This window comes from Arachis stenosperma, chromosome 6, assembly GCF_014773155.1.
Source record: "Arachis stenosperma cultivar V10309 chromosome 6, arast.V10309.gnm1.PFL2, whole genome shotgun sequence".
Classification (NCBI taxonomy): Eukaryota; Viridiplantae; Streptophyta; class Magnoliopsida; order Fabales; family Fabaceae; genus Arachis; species Arachis stenosperma.
This window is the reverse complement of record NC_080382.1, coordinates 138158608-138183396: the sequence shown is the minus strand read 5'-3', so window position 1 is coordinate 138183396 and position 24789 is coordinate 138158608. Positions and strand designations below refer to the sequence as shown.

The window sequence follows — 24789 nt, the reverse complement described above, 5'->3', positions numbered from 1 at the left end:
TTCATAGCTTATAGTACAATGCTGCCTTCCTTCCTATCTTGCTTGCATAATCATAACTTACCGTTGGCGGAGAAAATGTCACCTAAATTTTTTTTTATCAATAATAAGCTTACTATTGTAATTATTTTTTAGTGAGAGTACATAAAGAATACATAGTATATAAGGTGTAATAACTCAACAAATATTTTCTAAGAAAATTTTTCATTCTCTTCAACAATGAGAAGAACTTATTTTTTTCTCTCTCTTAATCCCTTCTGATTCATCAAACTATCAACATCACAGCTTGAACAGCTTAGGACATAAGATTTTCTTCAGAAAACACAAACGACACTGGCCGTGCTTCAGATTCCAGTCTTGGTCGTCTTTCACAGAGCTTTGTTGCTGCATTCACAGAGAAACCACGAACAGCGGGTTTCTTTTTACTTAGTGTGAATAGGAGTATATTTGAAGTGGGAAGAGTTAGGCGTTTTGGCTTTCTACCCATTTTATACGACGTTGTTTCTCCTTTGGTTCCACACACACTTAAAACGGCGTCCTTTCTCCTCTGACTCCTCACACACTTAAAACAACGTCGTTTTTATAGTTGACGTGTATTCCTAACTTGTCATGTTGGTTTCCGTTAACGATGTTAGTAAGAAAGTTGACGGAAGGACTAACGTGACTAACTGAAAATCTTTCAAGGATGATTTTGATTAAAAAAATTTTCGAGGACTAAATTGGAGATTGCGTGATCTTTCAGGACCATTTTAACTATTTACTCATTTAAAAATTATGATTTAGAGTTTAGGTTTTTAATATTTAGCATGTAAGATCTTGTGGTTAAAGTTTATATTTTTGGATTAAGATATGTGGTTTAGGGTTTAGGTTTAGAGAATTTTGATATTTAGGAATTAGAATTTAGAGATTAGGAAATTAGAATTTAGTTTTTAGAATTTATAATTTAAGGCATATGGATTAGAATTTAGAATTTACGAATTTTTAGATTAGGGTATGTGATTTGTGGAGTGGGATTTAAGATTTAAGGTTTATGATTCAGTGTTTTGAGTTTTAATTTTTTTTATTAGGGTTTAAAATTTAGGAATTAAAGTTTATTATTTTTTTGATTAGGATATGTGATTTAGGGTTTAGAGGGGTTTGATATTTAGGGTTTATGATTTAGTATTTAGGAATTAAGATATGGTCTTTTGTTTTTAGAGTTTAAAGTTTAAGGTATACACATTGTTTGGAATATAAAGGAAAAAAAAAATGTGAAGAAAGAAAAGTGATGGAAAAGTAAAATTTTTGTTGTTTGGATGAGAAAAAAAATTGAGTGAAAAAAAAATTGTGGAATTCATCTAAAATTTTTCTTTTTAAAGATGAGATGATAAAGATAAAATGTGAAAATATTGATAAATTATTAATTCACCATTTGATTAACAAAAAGGCAAAAGACCTAAGAGTTATGTAATTTTATTTTATTATGATTTTTTCTCTTCTCATTTTTTTTTTATCCAAACAAAAAAAATTTTCTATTTTTTTTATTCATTTTTTCTTTATCCAAACAACACATTAAAAATAATTTCTCTTTCTATTTTTTTCTTTATCTTCCATTCTCTATCCAAACAAAGTGATAAAGTTTAAAATTTAGGATATAAGATATAAGATTTAATATTTAAATTCTTAAAGTATAATTAAGTATAAATATAAAAAACAAACAAATAAAAAACATAAAAAATTATAATATACTTAAAATATATTATCCTCTATTTATAATAATATTCTCTCTCTAATTATATTATAAGAAAAATATAAGAAAATAACTTTTAATCAGTTAACTTTAAATAATTACAATTAATACATACAATAATTTTAAAATATTTTTTTCTTAATTAACACATCACAATCTACTTAAAATACACTTTCATATTATGAATTTATGATAAAATAAATAAATTACAAAATGCAAGAGAAATTATAGAAAAATAATGATAAATTTAAACAACGTGAGAGTCAAAAAGGAAGATAAATTTTAATTAAAAATAAGATTGTTAATTAATTTTGTAATTTTAGATTTTAAAATTTGAAAAATTAGGATTAAAAATTAAACCCATTCATAGTACAGGTGATTACTCCTATTCTCATCATATCCTATCAATCTCCGGTCCCCTCTCGCTGCCGCAGCCTCACTTGCGATGTTGTAATCGCCCCCGGCCGACTGTGTCAATGCCGCTGTAAACTCCCGCATAAGCCACCAAAAACTCAACGACACCGCTATTTGAAGTAACCATCGCGGATCCCTCCCAATCTTCCTGCCTGCCACCTTTGTCGTCACCATCGCTGTCGGCAACGAGTACCTCACCACCACGGTCGACAACAACGACGACCACCTCGACACCAATGCATTGTTCAAATCGCCTCCCACGGCCTCGACCACAAGATCAAGGTCACAACGCTACACAGCATGGCGGTTCTCACTTCTTTCCTCCCTCCTTCCTCCATCACCTTCGGTATGAACCTCGTTCACGTAATGATCGACATTGTTACCTTCTTAGCTGATATCGGTGCTCCTTTTATGATCAATGCTTATCCTTACTTTGCTTATCGAGACATTCCTACTTCTGTGAACCTCGATTATGCTTTTCTCGGTAACGCTTCTGGTATTCACGATCCAAAAGGCTATCTACAGCAACACGATGGATGCGCAGATCGATGATGTGAGAAGGTATGCCGCAGAAGTTTTATATACGCATGTAGATGTTTATTTGTTCTTTGTATAAATGAGATGTTTATTTTTAATGTAAACGAGATGTTTATCAGATATTTGTTCTTAATACGATGCTCAAGGTTGGTGACAACGAGAGATGGCGACATTGGAGAGGGATTTGGATTAGAAGGAGTGTAATTACGATTAGAAGGGAGGGCATGATTAAAATTTTTACTAGAGTTAAAAGTGTTTTTTTTTTCTAATTTGAGTTGGGGTGATTTTTTTTAATTCTTAGTGGGTTAAAAAATTAGCCTATTATTTACGTTGTTCAAATTTTTTATTATCTAGCTAACAGAATTGAATAAATTATAAAAGCTATAAATTTCGTTTTTTTTAGGTCGATGAATTGAACAACTCCCAATTCTAAGTTACACAGATATCCACTCACACACACTATTACTACTAATATAGGTTCTATATTCTTCATTGAGGATTCGAATCTAGGTGTAGCTCCCAGTGAACAAATGATGGTGCCATTGAACCAAGGCCTCGGCTGCAAATTTCGATTAATTATAGTTGCGACTTGCGTGGCCCAATTGCTAGTATACTGAACAGATACAGAGTTGACAGTTTGGCGCTTTCCCATCGTTCTGATTTTTTTTTATTTGTTTTTTTTTTTCTACAATCTTCAGGCCCAACATTAATGGGAAAAAACAATTGTCTAGTAAGCCCAAAATAAACAAGAGCAAAAAACTTAACCTACAGCATCCCAACGCAACTCAATTTATTAATTATTGTTTTGAGCGAATTACTAATTGGTCCCTTTCTTTTTTTTTTTTTTTCCGAAGGACATTGCCATTCCTGATAAAGAAAACCTTTGTTTTTAAATTAATTTTTTATTATTGTGATATTTATTATATTAGCATTTTCTTAATAAATTTTCATTGTATGGTGGTATAATAAATATAAATTAATTAATAATTCTTGATATATTATTATAGATATTAAATAAATAAAAAATTATTAGAAAGATTAAACAGTAAACCTAATTATTCTCCTAACTCTATAAAATCAACACTTATTAAATTTTTTATATCTTATTAATAAGTATTTCTCTCTCTCTCTCTCTCTCTCTCTCTCTCTCTCTCTCTTAATTATCAAGTTTTTATTCTTATTTTATCTACTTATTTAAGTTTGTATCCTTTCTTATTTTATCAAATTTTTTTTTATATTTTTCTAAACTTAAGAATATAAAATAATATTTTATTATTTTCTAAATCCATAAAATTAAAAACTCTTTCAAGTGCCATAATCAGTTTCCCAATAATATAAAAAAAATTATAATTATATATTACCTATTAATGTTAATGTTTACTATACAGAAATTATGGGAATTATTCTAATAATATATATAATTTTATATTTAATTATCTGTATAGTTATTTATTATCATTAACATGCAAAAATAATAAAAAAATGTTCTCAAATTTAGTAAAAACATCATATCAAAATAAATACATACATGCCAGTATTTACACTATATAAAAAATAAATTTATATTTAAATTTGTAATAAAATTATATTAATATTACGGAATTAAGTATAATTTTGGTTTCTATAAATTTGGTCGAAAATTAAAGTCGCTCCTAAGAATTTTTTTTTGTTTAAAATTATTTCAAACTTTAAATTTAGATTTAAAATCATCAATCAAACAAAAATATTCTTTTATTTATTTCTCTCTCTTTTTAGTATGGTCTTCTATTTCTCAAAATTTTTTTTTCTTTTCACCTCCTCTTCTATTACTCTTCATATTTTTCAAACCTCCTCTAATTCTAAAAATAGCAGCCACATATAACTACTGCCCTTTTAAAACTCAAACAAATTAATCAAATAACTTAACAACACAACAAAAAGATGACTCATTTTAACAAATTATTCTTTTTCTATCATTGATTGTTTTGAATTATTCTTTTCATTCTGGCATTTAAGCAGTATCAAAAATTTTGGATCGTTGATATCGTTGTCCTGACTTCTAACGTCGTCATTTTAGTATTTTGTCATATTGTTAGAATCTTTCGGATCTCAATAATGACGAAATCACTAAATTTAAAATACATCGACAAGCTCCTCTTTGTACTATCAAGCCATGCCTATATACGCATTCAATATTTTTGTCTCATTCACTTACAAATCACTAAAAAAAAAATCAATACAAAAAATTGATGCTTAAATCTTTTAGCCTATGTTTGGTTAGAAGGAAAGAAATAGAAAAAAAAAAGGAAGAAAAGAAATTGAGTAGATTTTTATTTTTCTTAAACGTGTTTGTTTGGATAAAAGAAAAATAAAAAGAAAAGAAATGTTATAAAAAAAATAATTTTACATTTATATTATAAAATATATTGAAAAAAAGTAAAAGAGTTATATTGGAATTAAAGAGAGAGAATTAGTTTTTTCTCCATTTTCTTTTCAACGGCGGAGAGAAAAAAAAAATTGGTGAGTCCTACCAATTTTTTTTCATTCTCTCCTATTTCTCTTCTCAACCAAACAATGAAAAATAATCATTTTCCTTCTCTTTTTCTTTTCTTCTATTTTTCTTTGAAACAAACATAGTGTTAATTCTGGATGTTCATACCCTGCCCCAACATTAGAACTCAGGTCCAAATAAACCAAAAAGGCCCAATCTAAGAATTGGTCTTCGCTACCTATCGACCTCCTTAAAAGAGGTCGGATCCAACACAGACTCCACTCTAAGAAAGTCGGGATCGAAGGATAGCTGCCAGATAACCCTTATTTAAATAAGTAACTGCCCCTAAAATCTCTCAACTCACTTCTAGGAGTCATATCTCAACTTTCCTAAGATAAATGGACGGTTATCCATTTTAAAAGGTGGAACTACTCAAACGGTAGTTATTGGTTCACCACTATAAATATACTGACACCCCTTAGGTATCTCTAAGTTCCAATACTCTTAAAATCTGCTTAGCCTTTTGCTGACTTAGGCATCAGAGTATCTTTGCAGGTATTATCCCCTATTCCCTCATACACACAAGTCGGACGACGGCTCTCAGACGCAAATCAAATCGGAGACTACTTCACCCTAACGTTTGGGCCAACCTTACAAGCGCAGTTCATTAATTTTCGGTTACCCATCGTAACACCGGACATAATAAGTAATTATTAAAAATAAAAAGAAATTGGGGGATGTACCTAGAGGAGGCATGAAAGCCTGAAGCCAATAACCAAATGCCCAAATGAAGCAAGTTGCAATTATGACAAAAAAAATATTAAAAAGAAAAACGAGTTGCATTGCTCTTTTTTTTAAAAAGAAAACTGAAACAAGTTGCGGAGGGAAATCAAAAGGATCCAAAAGTCTAAAGCATACAGAGAAAAGGGAAGTAACATACGACGTCTAAGGGCAGAAACATACGCAATAAAATACGGTAGCGACAGCATCAACTTACGAGTTACGAGTAACAACAATAACAACATCCATTGCTTCCATTTTGCAATGACTCAACTCAAATTATGAAGGGGATCATAATAATATAGTCCAGTCCCTTGGCGCGTGACGTGGCATCTTCACCGGAATCTTCCTCTCTCCCTTCCCCACTCTCTCTCTCCACTTCTTTAGTAACAGAGATTTGAGATTCATTTGACAAATCAGGGCCATCGATCCAGCGACCCACCAACCTACACTGCACATCACACACACACATTCTCTCTCTCTCTCTCTCTCTCTCTCTCTCTCTCTCGTGTTGACATCATCGATCCACTTTGAAAAATCTCCCAAACACACTTTCTTTTTCTAGTCGCTGCTTCGTCTTCTTCTCTCTTGTTCCCTTTCATTCATTCTCCTTATTTATTTCTTTTCCAACAAACTTTTATTATTCTTTTTTCCGAGTGTTTTTTTTTCCTTTCTTTCTTTTTTATTTTATTTATTCGATCTTCTTTGGTCTGTGTCCTTCCTGTGGACCCGTACTAGATCCACTTCTGCATTGGATCACAGATTCACAGGTACTAATACTATTCAATTTTTGTGAACTTGTGATTTCAGTTTCAATTTCATTTCCGATATTTGGATTTGTGAAGAGGGGAAAAAGATTCAAAGATCTGTATAGTCAAATTTGACATGAGAATTGAAATTTACATGGAACTGTTGTAGTTTATTGTTAAGGACCCACGTTGGTCACTGAAAATTCCATTGAACACTGCAAAAATTCGGGTAATTTAATGCGTTGACTTCAGCTCTGTTCTGTTTACGGATCTTGCTGTTTCGAGTATTTTAAGATCTGAATGGTGCTTCTTATAACCGTCTTTCTTTTCCTGTTGCTATTTTTGGAAGTCATTGTGTGTGTTTTTATTTATTTATTTAATTTGATCTTCCTTCTTTTTTTTTTTTGGTAGTTAAGAGTTATACTTGTTATTATGAATTTGACTTTGCTTGTTTCTTTGTTGCAATGACAGGGAAGAAAGAAAGAATCATTGAGATATAAATGTTGATAGATCATAGATTTATGGGGGAGTTGCTGAGTTACATTGAAATTAAATGAAGGAAGAACTTGCATGGACGAAGTTCTTAAGGAATCTTCTGATCATGGTTGTTGGATCAAGAAACCGGCCGCAGTTGAGGAGGCCGACTTGGATTATTGTTCTGATCTCCATAGTGTGCGTCTTTCTGGTTGCTGCTTATATTTATCCGCCGCAAACCCCTAAACACTCAGCATGCTATTTCTTTTCCTCTCAAGGTTGTGGTACTACACGTGTTGAGGTTCCGAAAGCTGTTGCCCGGGAATTAACTGATCGAGAGCTTGAATCCCGGGTTGTTATTAATGAGATTCTCAATGTTGACCCTGCCAAGACCAGGATCCCAAAAGTTGCTTTCTTGTTTTTGACTCCAGGATCGTTGCCTTTTGAGAAACTATGGCACATGTTCTTTAAGGTAAAGCAGTCTTGTTCCACAAAATTTGCACTGGAAAATCAACCTAATAGCCTCCCCATGGTGGCTATTTTCCTAAAGCACTATGCTATGTGGCTGTGTCTGATTTTAAGAGTCCTAGAGGGATGTTCAAAGATATACCAGATGTTTATGATTTATGAGTACATTTGATCGAGTGACGATTTAACATTTTTTATGATATACAGATTTATTTTCATTTAACCATTTCAGTTCCTTTCCCGTTGAACATGTTATAGATATGTATACTTCCTATTTATTTGAACTCTACTTGTAACAAAAATGCAGGGCCATGAGGGCAAATTCAGTGTCTATTTACATGCATCGAGGGAAAAACCTGTACATGTTAGCCCCTATTTTGTTGGCAGAGAAATTCATAGTGAACCGGTATGGGTTTAGCAATTGACTTCTACTACCTGACTTCAATATATAAATTACAATTTCTTTATATTATGGTTTCAACTTTCAAGTTCCGATGTAAGAATTTGTCATTATGATATGCATGGTATGATATATAATTTTAAATAATTATTCCAGCAATTGGTTGAACTTTGAGGATACTATGACATAGATTTAACATTATTCTTTTACCCTTTTTTATACATGGTCAAGTTTTCTGTCAAAGCACTTCCATAGGTTAAGATTTTTATACATGTTCATATTGCACTAATTTATTGCTATTAAAGCATCTTAAAGCAGGATAACTGGGCACATCCTTGGTAAAAGGGAAAGTATGGTTGTGGCACACTTATTAAGTTTCTTATTTATTGATAAAAGATGATGTGGCTGTTCTAAAAGCATGCAACAACTGCTAAATTTTGTTTTACTAGGTGGGATCAACTACATGGATGTTCTAAAAAGATTATTTGGGTCTATCATTTATCAAAATTCATCAAGGAAAAGAAGTTATTTTGAAGCATAATTACACAAGGAACTGTAATTACTAGAGCATTACCAATGGATGGCCTACTCTAGGTACCCAATATTAGCACTCACACTTGGGAAAATAGGATCTGTGTTATAATAGAATTGTGTGTGCTTTTTGCAAACATACATGCTTATAAGTAATGCAGATTAGCAAGCCGATATCATTCCCATAGCAGTTGGGAGTTTTTAGCTACTGCTTTTCTTAGATAAGTCTATTTCATTTGAACTCAATGAAGTAGGTAGTGGATAGAACTAATACCATGTATGAAGCTTAGTAGAAAATTTCACACAAACAAGCAAGGACTCAGGACTTGGCTGTCCTTCTCTAGTCCAAATTAATTCAATTAAACTGATATCCTAGTTCTTCCATTCAATATCATGTTAGGGATTACCCTAATTAGTATGTAAGTGTTCCTTCTTCAACAAAAGTATAACTTTTCATAGTTAACAACCAAAAAGTCATTAAGCTTGAGGGAACCCCTTAAAGATAGGCTAAGGTACACATAACATCTCTCAAATTTCACTGGTACTAGGCTACTGGTTTGATTACTACTGATACCCTTTTTGTCTCTCACCCTCTCAGTTCCAAGTAGATTGTTTAGTAAACCAGATGATGTTCAGTGATTTAGAGGCATTGATAATACTAAAAGTGAATAAATAAAAGAATCAAATCTAAGCCCACAAGAATTAAACAAAATTGAAACAAAATAGACTCATTTCCATATAAAACTGATAAACTACTGAGTGTTTTAAACCAGAAAGTGGCTGTAAAAAATGACATACTAATCTGCCCTCCCCTTAGTGATACAACGAGGGATGCCTCCATATACAAGTTCACCATATCAAAAGGCATTACTGATATCAATATGATAGAGGGGCCAATGACACATGGAAGCTGTAGAGAGAAGACAAACAGAAGCAATCTTTGCAATAGGAACGAGTTGTCAGTGTAATCCAAACTACAAATTTGAGCATAATTCTTGTACACCAAGTAAGCGTAGTAGCACGTGATATTGATTTACTATAAGTAAGGCAGAGTATATTGGGTGTAATTTTGGCAAGATGATACTAATTCTTTGTTAGATACTAAAATAGAGATCCCACCTCAAGTCAAGTGGTTTTATTCCATATACAAAATGATGGGAAATCAAAGGATCTAAGCTAAGTGGATAAAGGAAAAAAATATTTCTAGTCTTTATTTATTATAGAAAAGTATCATAACATTAAGGAAGATTTTACTGTATGGGACATATATTTTACAGGACCTAATGTTGGGTGGTGAAAAAGGCAACAAGATAATAAACTCAATGTTGTAGAGATGAGAATGTTATATTGGATGAGTGGGTACACAAGAAAAGATAAGGCTAGAAGTGGATTAGAAGTATAGAGACAAATAACTACAAGCGAAACAATTAAAAGGATTTAGATTTCAATTATTCGTTTATGGATATGTTTTATAATTGGACACCAAGACGTTTTATTTATGTAGCTGAATATACCTAGTAGGACAAGGCTTGGTGGATATTATACTTTCTTTTTTGAGCACTAAACACCTGGTACTTAAAATGCAACCATTTTACATAAGTCATGGCAATTCAGTTTCAATTTTGTTCAGGTAGGTTGGGGAAAATTTTCCATGGTTGAAGCAGAACGAAGGCTGTTGGCAAATGCACTCTTAGATCCCGACAACCAACATTTTGTCTTGCTATCTGATAGGTATTTTTTTCAACCCGGTTCTTTATCCTGTTTAGACATGTTTGATTTGCTGGATTTAATCTTTGGCAACCATGTCTTCAAATTTTCTTTCAGTTGTATACCCGTGCGCAAGTTTGACTTCATGTACAACTACTTGTTATTAACAAATGTCAGCTTTGTTGACTGGTAAGAATTATAAATGAACCTTTTACAAATTGGTTGATGAAATCCTAGATAATTTTCCTTTCATTTAACAAAATTGTTTGATGCAGATTTTTGGATGAAAATTGAACTAATATTTGTCTGTTTTCCCCTACTCAACTTCTCTTTCTTCTTTTTTTTTTTTCCTGAAAAAAAAAAAAGCTATGTGGATGCTGGTCCTCATGGAAATGGCAGGTATATAGAGCGTATGTTGCCAGAAGTTGAAATGAAAGATTTCCGGAAGGGTTCACAGGTATAATTCATGTCGATGTTGATGCCAAACTTGCTAGAAAATTTAAGCATCTACTCATTTGCAGTGTTTCATCAAGGTCACTTCCCTTTTATTATCTCTTTTGCTTAGATAGGAGTATGAGTAATTTCTTGAAAGGAGTGGTTGGTTACTCCTATGACTTATTTTCTCCATTCCATTCTCACTGCCATATGGAATAACATAAATTTCAATTTCAGTTGTAAAAAGTGTCCTTTTCCGCTTCATTGCATCACAAATGTCCTTGATCTGTCCAATTACTTCCCATTCATTGAATTCTATTCCTATACTATCATGCTATCTTGCATGGAGTGGAATTGATTGTGAAAACTGGAAAAACACTAGCTCATCTCTTTCATCAATATTCCAAATGCTTTTCCTTGAGATACATTATCTGTTTAATGAATGCCTGATAAGTGATAGTTGTTGAGATTTGTTGTCTTGCATTTATTTTTGATGGTGGAATTTCATTCTTAGTTTGTGAGAATTCTATGTGGTAGTCTAATTTTAGTTTTTAACAATTCATCACCATCTAAAATGTAGATGCATCCGATACATCCTAGATTTGGATAAAAGATTATTTGTTCTGTTACAATTATAGAGTTGTAGGAAATCAATAGAATCTTTCTGACATGCATCTGATTTGGATCTTGTTTGTAATGCAGTGGTTCTCAATGAAGCGGCAACATGCTATAATAGTTATGGCAGACAGTCTCTACTTTACAAAATTCAAGCATCATTGCAGGGTACTATGTTACTAAGAGTCATTCATGCTTTTGCATTTACCAACTGGATTGAGTTTATTGTTGCTTTCACAGTAGCACCTTTGTTAAGAACGTTAGAGCCAGTATACATATTTTTTGGTTAATGAAATAAGAGATGTAGTGTATTTCGGGACTACGTTGATCCACTGTTTTTATTAAAGTTATTGTTTTGTCCATTTTCTTTGACTTTTTGGTTAAAAATAAAAAATAAAAAAATAAAACACCTCACTTGTCATGCTAAAGTGAGATATAACATTTTGTAACTCTGCAATGAGTAAACTTATGGAACATGCCAACATTTTAAAGATAGCACATTTCCTGGACTTAATTCTACCAATAGCATAGGCTCCAGGTTCTTTTTTTTTCTCAGTTGCTAATATCTGATATTTTATATTTTATTCTTGTATATTTAGTTCGTTCTTTTCTTTTGCTATTAAGAAATTGATATCGTGTACTAAAAGTGTTGGATGGTTATGTTTTATATTTTCTGGTGTATTTCTTGCTGTACCTGCTGCAGTATGCATGAGGTTTTACAAATTTCTGAATATGTGAAATGTTCTGAAAATATGACTGTGACAATTGCTTTTTACTCCCCCCCCCCCCCCCCCCCCTACCAAGTCAGCAAGTCTCAAGCACCACTCTATTTTTTTTGTTTCTTTCACTCTTTGCAGAGTTATTATCTTTTATGTGGGATTTTTTGGCCATGTCTAGACGTTGTTACTTGTTGGAAGAATGTAATAAGTACTGACAAAATTATACTATTCATGTTTCAATTTCCTAGCCAAACATGGAGGGAGGAAAGAACTGCTACGCTGATGAACACTACTTGCCAACCTTTTTTAGTGTTAGTCCACCAATCTCTTATCTTTTAACTTGCAATAACAGCCATTTTTCTTTCTCCCTGCTGACTTGACGGACATGTTCAGATGCGTGATCCGGGTGGAATTGCAAATTGGTCAGTGACCTATGTTGATTGGTCTGAAAGAAAATGGCATCCAAGGTCATACAAGGCTCGGGATATTAGTCATCAACTCATTAGAAAAATAGCAGTATGTTACCAACCTTACCCTTATTTTTTATGCTAATATGCTCTACTGAAAGCCTGAGTTCTTCATTTCTTATGAAATTTTAGGGTAAACCACAAAAAATGCACCTGGATTATTTTGGTCCTGACAAAAATACCCTGAATTTTGTTATCGACAAGAATGCCTTTAAATTATTCAAAAACGTGACAAAAACGCCCTCACCCTTTTTGTTAGCGTAGAATGTCTTAGTTCACGGGAGTGTATTTTGGCACGTTTTTAAATTATTTGATGGTATTTTTGTCGTAACAAAATTCGGAGGCAGTTTTGTTGGTGACTAATTCCGGTGTATTTTTGGTGCTTTATCCAAAATTTTAAGTTCAATTGGTATACCAATTCGCATAAACCAGCTAACTTTTACCATCTAAATGGACTATGTAACTGTAATAAGTTTTTTCGGCCTTCCTCCTTCTGTACTTTTTCAAACAATATGTAGCAATTTCTGTACATCCTTTGGGTATGACCCTTCTCCGTGTCCTGTTAATGTGGGATGTTTGTGCATGACCCCTTGTTTTATGTATCAATTGTGTTAAGGTTCTCAGAAGACATTTTCACATGAATCTCTTAATATAGCTTTGAAGATTTACGGAGAATGAAGAGAAATGAAAATGATAATAGAACATGTTAATTCTATGTTTCAGAATTTCACTCTATATAAGATTCTCTCCAGATATTAGCCGATCCAAGAATCTCAGTGTTTAAAGTTTATTAATTATTTCACCTTTTTTATCTTCTCCCTAATCTTTATTTGCACCCTTGGTGTTACCTCCTAGTATTTTCCTTGTTACTTCACTTGTTTACGAAAATCACAATTATCTTCAATTCTACTTAATGACATGATTTCCTTTGCTGCAGTCCATTGACCAGAGTCCGCATTATACAAGCGATATAAAGGTATTATCTCATTTCTCTAATTTAGGTTCAGATGTCCTCCATTTTGTGATGTTGCTTCTGTATCTAATGAATTGAATGCATCATTATAAGGTTTTCATTTTCATATATGCCTTGTTTGCAGAGATCAGTGGTGATCACACCTTGCATATTGAACAATTTGAAACGACCGTGTTATTTATTTGCCCGGAAATTTTTCCCAGAAACTCGGGATAAGTTGATACAGATTTTCTCCAACTCTACATTATTCTGAATGATTTGTGCATCATCATCATTCTTTGGTGAATCAACACCATTCGATCCCCCAGCCTCATGCTCTTCCTCTTCATCATTTGGTTTCGAGAAGCGCCCACGCCCTAAGGTGAATGGTTAAAATTCTTAGGAAGACACACGAGCTGATTCAATGCAAAATCTTTGCTTTGCTGGGATTTGTCAAAACCGCTGAGCTGTTCTTGTATGATTTGTTATTCCTGTTGTACTCTATTTTGATTTTCTTTCTTAATTATTGGGAACATTATAGATTTCCCTGAAAGGATAAATTTTTTGTATCATTGATAGAGACTTAGAGAAGGAGGGAAAAGGATTTTGGGGTTGTTTTTGACTCTGGACGCTAACGTATTGCATATTTCTGTTATTACATTGGAATTCAAGCCTTCAGCATTGAAAATTACTTGGTGAATGGTATATAGCAGAGTATTAAACTTTTTCTTACTTCTGACAAATTAGTTTCTAAAGACAAAAAATACTAATTAGATTTTTTACAATAGCAAATAGTGAATAATGTATGTTTTTTCGTTATTTTATTATGTAAAACTAAACGATACTGTTTTTATGTATCATTACGAACAATGATGTGTTTGTTTATAAAACACTATTAATGAAATAACAATTTTTGAAGTAAAATTTTTTCTGTTTCATCAAAATTTGTGATAAATAAAAAGTAATTGACAATAATTATTTGAAAAGTTAAAAGACAGATAATGTTCTAATGTCGAAAATATCATTATTTTTATTATGTTAATATGCCAGCAACTAGGAATGTCAACGGGGCAGGGCAGGGGTGGGGATGGGTGATGTCTTTCTACTCTCCATCCCTGCCCCCAGATTTGTTCTTGTTCTTGTCTCCGTTTCTCGACGTGGGGGAATATTACTCTCCATTCCCATTTATCACAGGGTCTCATTTTTCGCATTGGCCCTATTCCCCATTTATTTGATAATTCTAACTAATTATTAATTTCCATATGAATAGAGCTGTAAATATTCATCTTATACAAAATTAGCAAGATTTTATACCAAAAATTTAAATGACAAGATGATGACTTCTTTTAAAATGCGTAGTGGGGGGACGCAATGGTGAGCCAGAGGACAGAGTAGTAGACGAGGTGGGAGACGTGACAACAGAGAGAAAAATAGACACGACGACATATTTACATAAAGGGACGCCGCAAATAGAGAACATGATGCAGTGAGGGTGATGACACCGTGAGGTGTGACGATGCGGTGAGAAGGGAGAGTGGTGAGGGAGTGGCGATGCGGTGAGAAGGGAGAGTGGTGAGGGAGTGGCTGCAGAGAGGTTGGATGGAGTATGGACAGCGTTAGGAATCTCTGAATTGAAAAAGGGTTATGCAAATGAGGATTAAGAGTTTTGAGTTTCTATATATGTGAAATGACTAAAACACATATATGAGAAATAAACTATTAAGGACAATTCAGTAAATTTATGAATTTTGGGGATTAGCGGGAATCCCCGCTCGGGTCCCCGCACTTGTCTTGGAGGAATTTTGTCTCCTATCTCCCATCTCCGCAGAAAAAATTTCTCACAGTCGGATTCTCTTTCGGAGCAGTCCTCGTAGGGATCCCCGCATCTCGAAAAGTTTTACCATCTCTACCACCACCGAAGGAATAATTCTATTTTGTTTTGACAATCAATCAATACAAGGTCATTATGTATTTATTATTTGGTATTATAAAAGACATAATATATTTTTTGTTTTTAAGAGACTAAGACTTGGTTTGGTAAATTTTTTTGAAGAGGTGCTTGTACTTTTTAAAAGCTCAAGCTCCTTATTTTGTGTTTGGTAAATCAAAAAGACCATGTGTTTGTACTTGCGGTTTTTAAAAGATTGGGATATTTTTGAAAGCACATGAGATAGAGCTTTTCAAAGTTGGTTTGTGCTTTTCAAAATTTAAAAGTGTAATATAACCTTATATGTTAACTAATTTTCAAATTTAATACTTACATTTATGTCTATTATAGTATTTTTAAATTTTAAAAACTATTTTACCAAACGCAATTAATGCTGCTTGTGTTTATTAAAAGTTATTTTTGATTTGATTTATCAAACATAAATGCTACATCTTTTAAAGATTAACTTTTACAACTACTTTTAAAAAGTAAAAATTTTACCAAACTAACCCTAATTAGTCAAAGTTAAAATTTTGAGAAACCAAATTGTTATTTTATTTTATTTTATATGAATGATCTTGATTTATAAGAATAATTTATTATTTCGGTAGCTCAGTCAAAATTCAAATTTTTTTGAATTGTGTGTTATGTAAATAGAGACAGTCAAAACCCACATTTTATCTTTTGTTTTGCGGGGGAAACATTTTTCAACGTTAATTAAAACAATGAACGAATGCGTTCATTCATTATACATATAGTGAGAGACTCGGTAAGGGGTTCGGTCTTCCCTTTCTCCTTTTTCTTGTCAAAGAAGAAGTGAAGAGAAAATAAATAAATAAATAAAAATCTTTTCATCTTCTCAGCAATGGCACCTAGCAAGCGTAAGGCTGAGCAACCACCAGTGGAGGCGACGGGGAGGGTAACTCGGTCGTCGGCGAAACTCGCCGCCGCTGGATTGAAAACCGCACCTGTTATAGAGGTGCCGGAGAAGAAGAAGGAGACGAAGAAGCCGAAGGGGAAGAAGCAGAAGAAGGAGGAAGTAGTAGCCGAAGTTAATGGTGGTGCTCCTGTTACTGATAAGGGGACTGTTGTAGAACCTTCTAGAAAGACAATCGTTATTGAGCATTGGTATTATTTCTTTTCCCTCTTTTGCCCTTAACTTGTGTTTTTGTTTGAGGCATGAACTAACTTCTTTTCATTGAGATTAGGTTGAAAATAAGGGTTTTAAGTTTTTTTTTTTCCACAAAAGTAATTTTTTGCCCTTAGGGTATCTTTGTGAGTTGAAGTTTTGTGCGGAAAGGAAGGGAGGGAAATGCTTGAAGAGTAAAGTGTTTATTTAAATTTTCAAGCTCTTTTTTTTGTCTTTCCAAAATTTCAATGCACAAACACACCTTGAACAATGTTATTATCTTGAAGAGAGTACCAATTACTTTGAGGAGAAGTGAAGAAAGGGAAAGCCTTTCAAGTTTCAAGGGTTTGACTTGAACTTTGAGGGTATGTTTGTGAGTTATTAATGTTCTTAAGGATAAAGGAAAGGAAGGGAATGACTTGAAGAGTAAAAGTTGGAGTCCATTTTACTCTTTCCCTCCCTTTTGAGCCAAAATCCTGATCAACAAACATGCCCTTGAGTTTCCTAGTAAGATTGTGTTCTTGATATTCAAGTTCTATGATTTTGTGATAACTTGTATGTTCGGATGGGTTTATATTGGTCGAATGAAATGGAAGGAACTGAAGTTATATATTTACTAAGTTAGAAGATTAATAAAGGAGTTAGACATTTTTTTCCCCTGCAAGAGTTAAGTCTACAGAAAATTGATGAAATATGAAATAATCAGTTTTATAAGATATATAAAAAGCTAGTTCCTTGTCACCCCCTCTTATATCTGAATCATGTTCTATTTCCTTCAAATTTTAAACTCTTTAATTTAAGGAAATTAGTTTTTGTGCCATATATTTATTTTAACTGCTTTTTTTTCTTTGATATAGCAAGCAATGCAACTCATTCAAGACAAGAGCAAATTTGGTGAAAGAAGGTTTGGAGAAGAGATCTTCTGGAATCACTGTGATACTGAACCCTGAAAAGGTATCTAGAGAGAAATGGTGATTGCATTATTGTTTCATGAAGCTTAGGAAGTTTTATAAACCATTTATCATCATGAGATCTATATTTTATATGGAAATGAAGTATTGTCTGTCGTTGTTTTTTAATAAAAGAGGACAGTACCTTATTAATATACGAAGGTCATTGCCTGACTTGCCTTGAAATGTTTCATGATTCAAATTGAGTTAGTAAACTTATTCTTCATTGTGCATACACGCTTTAGGATCATTTTAAAACTTCTAGTGGAAATCATTGAGTTTTAGTCTTTCACAAGATTTTGTTGATTTGTTTTGTATTCCAACTCGGATAAATTATTGCGGTCTCTTGACTCCTCTGGGGTGTTTGTTAGAAAATCTCATTTTCAGTTCTTATGTTTCTTTGAGTCTAACAACCAAATTATATGTTGGTACATCTATTTGATGGTATGACTCTCTCTTCGATGCTTAACCAAATTAATACAAATGACCTGTTGCAGATCTGAAGTCCAAATTAGGTTATTTACTAATTTTGTGTTAAAGTAAAGTATTATTTTTCTTCCCAACGTTTAGGATAGGTTCCGAATTGTCCCTAACATCTAAGTCGTTCAATTTAAGTCCTAATTTTCAAAATTGTCTCAATGTTGTCTTGCTATTAGTGATCTATTAACAGAGTTGATGGTAGGACAACACTGAGATGATTTAAAATGTTAGAGACTTATATAGAACAAAAATGTTAGGGATAAAAACGATATATTACTCTTAAAAGAATTATCAAATCAAGTAAAATGAAAGTGAATTTTGATGGAATGAATTGATTACGAATTTAAAATTTCACTTGATTTGGTAATTCTTCTAAGAGTAATATATAGTTTTTGTCTCCAATGTTTTCGTTCTATATAGGTTCTTAACTTTTCAAAATTGTTTCAATGTTGTCCTACAATCAATTCTGTTAACAGATCACTAACGGCATGGCAACATCGAGACGATTTTAAAACGTTAGGAACTTAAATAGGACGATTTAAACGTTAGAGATAACTTTAGGACTTACCCTATAGATATCCTTAACTTGTTCTTTGGCTGACCTTTTATGGATCATTTTGGTATTGTTGGTGAGTGTTGGGTGTGCATTCCTATTTGGCAAGTTTTGCTAGGAAAAAAAAGGAAGATGCCTCGGGGTAATGTGCTATTTATGAGTTGGTGTATTTGGTTGGAGTGTAATCTCTCGCATTTAATATGAATTTTTTAGATATTGGCCCTCTTGACACTGCTTTTTTTTAACCCTCTCTCATTACACTCGAAAAGAGGGCTATTGGTCCAACTCTGATGCTTTTTTTGATTGTTATGCACAGCCAAGACGAGGTTGCTTTGAGATACGGGAAGAAGGGGGCAAGAAGTTCATTAGCCTCTTGGTAATTTCTTAACCTTGAATAATTGCAAGTTATCATGTTAAATTGTTACACTTTTCACTCCAAAATATGCCATTTTCAAATTTGATACATTTGTAACTCAATGTATGTAGATACAACTCACTTCCAAATACTAAATTTTGAAAGTGGCATATTTTGGAATTGAATAACTAATAACTATCAAACAAATTTACATTTGAATGAAAAGTGTTCGTATAGCATGATTCAATATCAATTGTTTACCGAATATCACTTGTACATGGCATGGTGGAATCTGAGGCTGTCGCCATATGGGTAACGTTGTGTTGCGGTAATAATGGCCACAACAATGGCAACGTCATGGCAGTCCACAACGTGAATGGTGGTGTTGGGTGGAATTTCTTTTAGCATTTGAGGGTTTTTTGTCATTTAGAAAACCCTAAAATCTAACGTTAGTAAGGCTTTATTTGATTTATACCATGAAACATAGACACGATATTTGTGTGTGTGTGTATTGTTTTGGCAAAACTAATTAAACACGGTACACAAATATTCAAAAAGACTAACACCCACCATCACTACCTCCACAATCTCATCTCAAATCACCATTCTCGATCACTCTTATTCAATCATGTTCAATTAAAACAAAACAACAATGATTATCAATACAAAATGCAATTTGTTTAATTAGATAATAAACAACAATAACAAGATGTTTGAGGGAAAGATATGGGGAGTAATGCGGTCACGGCAGAGGAAAAGGGCAACTGGAGGAGATCAGATCTGGCAGTGGTGGGTAGTGGAGACAACTAAAATGTAGCAGATCCAAGCGTGACCCAGATGCCATGTAACCCGCGTGATTAAGACAGAGCAGATCTTGATGTGCTGAACATGTAGGAGGAAGAGTCGGTAGAGAGAATAAGGAAGAGGGCAACTAGAGTAGGCGGGAAAATGCAGAGGAACATGAAGACAAAGGCAATGAGGAGGATGATCAAGTCAGAAGAGGGGGGAATGATGCAGATTGCTAAGAGAGGCAAGGTGGGAAGAGGGAGGAGGGGAGGTTGACAGGCTGTGACTAGTGGTAGGGAGGGAGGAGGAGAAAAGATGTGGATTAGGGTTGAAAGTTAAAGGGTAAAATTGGAAATGGGAAAAGATAAGGGTAAAAGTGTAAAAAAAAGTCCATGTTCATGTCTAAAATTTGTATTTCAACTTAAAAGAGAGATACTAATATGTGCATTTGTGTCTTATCAAATAAATAGTAAATGCATTTGGTAACAATAGACACAAAGACATAACAACATATAGACATAAACATACACAAATTTTGTGTTTGGTAACAATATACACAACAATACACTATATTCATATCAAAATATCAAATTTACCTTCATCAGTAACATCACTACCACCACCACCATCAACATCTACAACCATCGTCACTACCACGATTAGATTCATTATCATCATCATCATCTATTATTAACAAAAAATCTTGATAAATTTCTTGACAATAACCATTTATGTATCTCAAAAAACAAAATGACAGAGGCAAAGGTAGTAATCATAGTAACAATCCACCAAAATTTAAAAAAAAAAAATAGAGAATGAGAAAGATTGGGGTGACGGCAATAGAAGGTTAGAGGAAGGCAATGGTGGCTGAGTTGCTTGAAGGCGATGACAGTTGCAAATTGGAGGAAGGCAAGTAGGCACTTGGATGTGAGTGTTCCTATGTCGCGAGGGGAGCTGTGAGTTGCTGGGCCGTGAGAGGTGGACAACGACCGCTTTGCAACGACGTCACAACTTGCTATCTTGTGAGGGTTGGATGGCGGCAGTGCTGTGATTTTGTTGTTTTGTGAGAGATGCATGGCAACTGTTGCAGTGGTGGGCGACAGATCTAGATGAGTCGCAAAGAATGGCGGTAGCGGCAGTGGCAGAGGAAGGAGTGATGGAGGGAAGAGGGGAGTGGAAAAAGAAGATGGAGGAGGGAAGAGGGAAGAGGGAGGGAGAGAGAGAGGAAGAAACACTATTAGAGTTTTGGGTTAAAATTGAAATTTAAAAATTATTCAAGGATTAAAAGAAAAAAAAATAGTGTCTTGTGTTTATGTCTTAGTGTCTCAGATTAAAGGTGGTACACAAATTTGATGTATTTATGTCCATCTATGCCCTTTCGTGTCCATCAAATTTGTGTTTCACCAAACTAACCGAAAGACGTGTCAATCGTGTCCATGGGGCAGGGTGGGGGCGGGGGAAGCCTTCTTGCTTCCCATCCCCGCCCTCAGATTTGCTCTCCATCCCCGTATCAATTTCCCACCGTGGGGGAATATTGCTCCCCATCCCCATTTCCTACGGGGCTCCATTCCCTGCGGGGATACCATTCTCCATCTACATAATAGTTCTAACTAATTATTAATTTCCATATGAATAGAGCTGCAAGTATCTATCTTATATAAAAACTGCAAGATTTTATACAAAAAGTCTAAATGACACGATGGTGATTTCTTTCGAAATGACACAAGAGGGGGGATGCAACGATGAGCCAAAGGACAAAGTAGTGGACGAGGTGGGAGACGTGGCAATAGAGAGGAGAATGAATACGACGACAGAATTACAAAAAGGAACGCTGCAAATAGAAATTACAACGCGGTAAGGGTGATGACACAGTGAGGTGTGACGATGCGGTGAGAAGGGTGGCTGCAGAGAGGTTGGATGGAGTATGGACAGCATTAGGGATCTCTGAATTGAAGAAGGGTTATGCAAATAAAGATTAGGAGTTTTGAGTTTCTATATATGTGTGTGTGAGAGAAATGACTAAAAAACATATGCGAGAAATTAACTATTAAGGATAATTTAAGAAATTTATAAATTTTGGGGAATAGCGGGGACAGGGCGGGGATCCCCGCTCGGGTCCCCGCGCCTGCTTCGGGGGAATTTTGTCCCCCATCCCCATCTCCGCAGGGAAAATTCTCCACAATCGGATCTCCATTCGGGGTAGTTTCCGCAGGGATCCCCGCTTCTCGGGAAATTTTGACATCCCTATGGACAACAACCAAATGTTGCCAATGTCTGTGTCTTCATTGTTTTGATACAGTAAACACAACCTTAGGAATTATTTGGTCAGTGTCGATGTCCAATTGAGAAATGGACATAGTATCACGCATTTACTATTTATTTGATAAGACAAATTTTTAATGGACTCAGTGACATAAAAATGCACACATTAGTATCTCTTCTTTAAGTTGAAATAGATTTTAGACATGGACATGGATTTTTTTGACACTTTTGCCCTTATATTTTCTTATTTCCAATTTTACCCTTTAACATTCAACCCAAATCCACCTCTTTTCTCCTCCTTCCTTCCTTCCTCTCACCCTTGTCTACTCCTCCTTGCCCTCACCCAAATTTGCCACCTCTCGTCGTCCCTCCCTACTACTCGTCATAGCCCGTCAACCTCCCCTCCTCTCTCTTCCCACCATCCATCTCTTAGCAATCTACATCATGGCCCCTCTTCCAACTTGATCGTCCTTCCCGTCGCCTTTGTCTTCATGTTCCTCTACATTTTTTTTCCTACTCTAGTCGCTCTCTTCCTTATTCCCTCTACCAACTCTCCCTCCTCTACTAGAATCCGTCTGTCACACGGGTTACACGGCATTTGTGTCACGCTTGGATATGCTTCGTTTTAGTTGTCTTCACTACCCACCACTGCGAGATCTCCTCCAATTGCCCTTTTCCTTATTAGTGTCTTGACAATCAAACGGACTACAAGTATTCATGTGCATGTGTCTGTGCATAAATGCTCCGTTTGGTAACAATAGACACAATGCAGTGGACAGAGACACAAAGACACAAAGACAGAGATATAAACATACACATGTTTGGTAACAATATACACAAGACACCAAATTTACATTCATATCAAAATACTAAATTTATCCTCCATCCGTAACACCACTATCACCACCATCATCTACAACTATCATCACTACCACTATCAAATTCATCATCATCATCATCATCATCTATAGTTAACAAAAAAAATCTTGATAAATTTCTTAAAAAAAATGACAAAGAGAGGGAAAGGCAGTAATCATAATAACAATCAACCAAAATTAAAAAAAAATCGAAAGAATGAGAGATGGGGTGACAGCAATAGAAGGATAGAGGAATGCAATGGCGGCTGAGTTGTTGGAAGGCGATGGTAGTTGTGAAACGGAGGAAGGTGAGTAGGCAAGGGGCTATGAGTGTTCCTATGTCGCCAGGGGTGGGCCTTGCGAAATGTTGGGTCGTAAAGGGTGGATGACGACAGCGTTGTGAGTTGTTGGGCCGCTAGGGGTGCACGACGACGACTCTACGATGGCGTTGCGACGGTTGCAGTGGTGGGTGATAGAGACGAATGGCAAAAACTGGCGGCATCAGCAGTGGTAGAGGGGGGAGTGATGGAGGGAAGAGGGGAGTGGTAGAAGAAGATGGAGGAGGGAAGGGGGAGGGGGAGAGAGAGAGAGGAAGAAACATTATTAGAATTTAGAGTTAAAATTGAAATTTAAAAATTATTCAAGGACAAAAAGGAAAAAAAAATTAGTGTCTTGTGTCTATGTCTTTGTGTTTCAACTTAAATGTGGTACAAAATTTTATGTATTTATGTCCATCTGTATCTTCCCGTTCCCGTGATCATTAAATTTGTGTCTCATCAAACTAACAAGAGGATGTGCGTTGGCAACCAAATGCTATATGCACATAGATACAGATGCACATGAATACTTGTAGTCTGTTTGATTGTTAAGACACTAATAAGGAAATATGAACACATTTGTCATCAAATACTAATTTTATCTCTAACGAGGAAGTTGTTGGTGATCAAAGTGATGACAGTACAAAGTCAAATTTCAAAACTTTTGAAGGGACAGAATTGTATTAAAAATGTGTCTCATCTAATAGCTGTGTCCTACTATCTAACAAAACGTTAAATAAATTTATTTTGTGTATCGTGTGTCAGCGAGACCTTCTGAAATGTGCGTCATGTCAAGTATCTGTATTCTAGCTTTCTGGCAATACCCTAAATACATCTCTGCAGCATTGCTATTGCTGGCGGTTGGCCTCGTCGTCCTCCACTCCAGGTGGTTTTCCTTTTCCAACTTTTTCCTACCCCTGTTTCGGTGACTCTGTTCTGTTCCCCTTGTTATATACAGAACATTAGTTTTCGTTTCCCCTGTTGGTAGCCACCATCCGGAATGAAAAATGATATGATATCGGTATCATTCACTGCATATTTGTTGTTTGCCAATTAAAAGAGACCCCAAATTCTTTTTATTTGTCCAGTTGAACCAATGCATATTTGATTTGTTAACCATGCTTTTGTTTCAGGACATGAAACGTCCGTTTAAACCAATGAAGGATCTTGACATGGAGAAAGTTATCTCTGACATTGCTGAGGAGATATCAAACACCTGATGCTAGATAGGTATTATTCTTAATGGTTGAAAACTGTCTATAGTTTGTAGTTAACTAGCTGCTTTTGTGGTTATTTTGAGATGACCAAACTTGGAGTCTCATAATTTGGTGTCAACTAACTGAATTACATTGAGGTTTCATTGACTGTATTTTGGTCATATTACAATATATCTTGTCAGTAGTATTTAGTATACTTCATTATTTGTGCTAAGATTGTTAATGTTTCTACTTTCTAAGTTTCTATATTTTCTCTCTTATTTCTATCTCCTATCTATTGGCAAATCAAAGGATTCCATTGACATGTTCCTTGAATTTCATATTGATATGATAAGTCATTTTCGACTTTTTTTGGTGCATTTATATAAATTGTATTTTCATATAAACATACATTATATTCGAATACATTTACTTATAAATGTACGAGTAAACTATCAAAATAGTATTCGAAAGTTTGCATAATTGACAAAACAAACCGTAAAAAATGTGAATGATAAATAAGTTATTGAAAG

At 34.4% G+C, this 24789-nt stretch overlaps 2 protein-coding genes across 3 annotated transcripts; both read left to right on the top strand.

Moving 5' to 3' along the window:
• The first annotated feature begins 6378 nt into the window (after nt 1–6378).
• On the top strand, nt 6379–14149 carry LOC130935113 (glycosyltransferase BC10-like). 2 transcript variants are annotated; one of them, XM_057864688.1, is made up of 11 exons: nt 6379–6697; nt 7148–7622; nt 7926–8024; nt 10180–10280; nt 10374–10445; nt 10623–10713; nt 11394–11474; nt 12274–12336; nt 12419–12541; nt 13430–13468; nt 13590–14149. In XM_057864688.1, the coding sequence occupies exons 2-11, from the start codon at nt 7230–7232 to the stop codon at nt 13716–13718; spliced, it is 1191 nt and encodes a 396-aa protein (XP_057720671.1). In that variant the 5' UTR covers nt 6379–6697; nt 7148–7229; the 3' UTR covers nt 13719–14149. The 2 variants fall into 2 exon arrangements, with proteins under 2 accessions (XP_057720671.1, XP_057720672.1); XM_057864689.1 differs by lacking the exon at nt 6379–6697 and adding an exon at nt 6704–6905.
• Nucleotides 14150–16109: 1960 nt separating this feature from the next.
• On the top strand, nt 16110–24521 carry LOC130932955 (uncharacterized). The gene is made up of 4 exons (XM_057862424.1): nt 16110–16499; nt 17358–17454; nt 18800–18859; nt 24194–24521. Exons 1-4 carry the CDS (start codon nt 16237–16239, stop codon nt 24278–24280), a joined length of 507 nt encoding a protein of 168 aa, XP_057718407.1. The 5' UTR covers nt 16110–16236; the 3' UTR covers nt 24281–24521.
• Nucleotides 24522–24789: the final 268 nt, after the last annotated feature.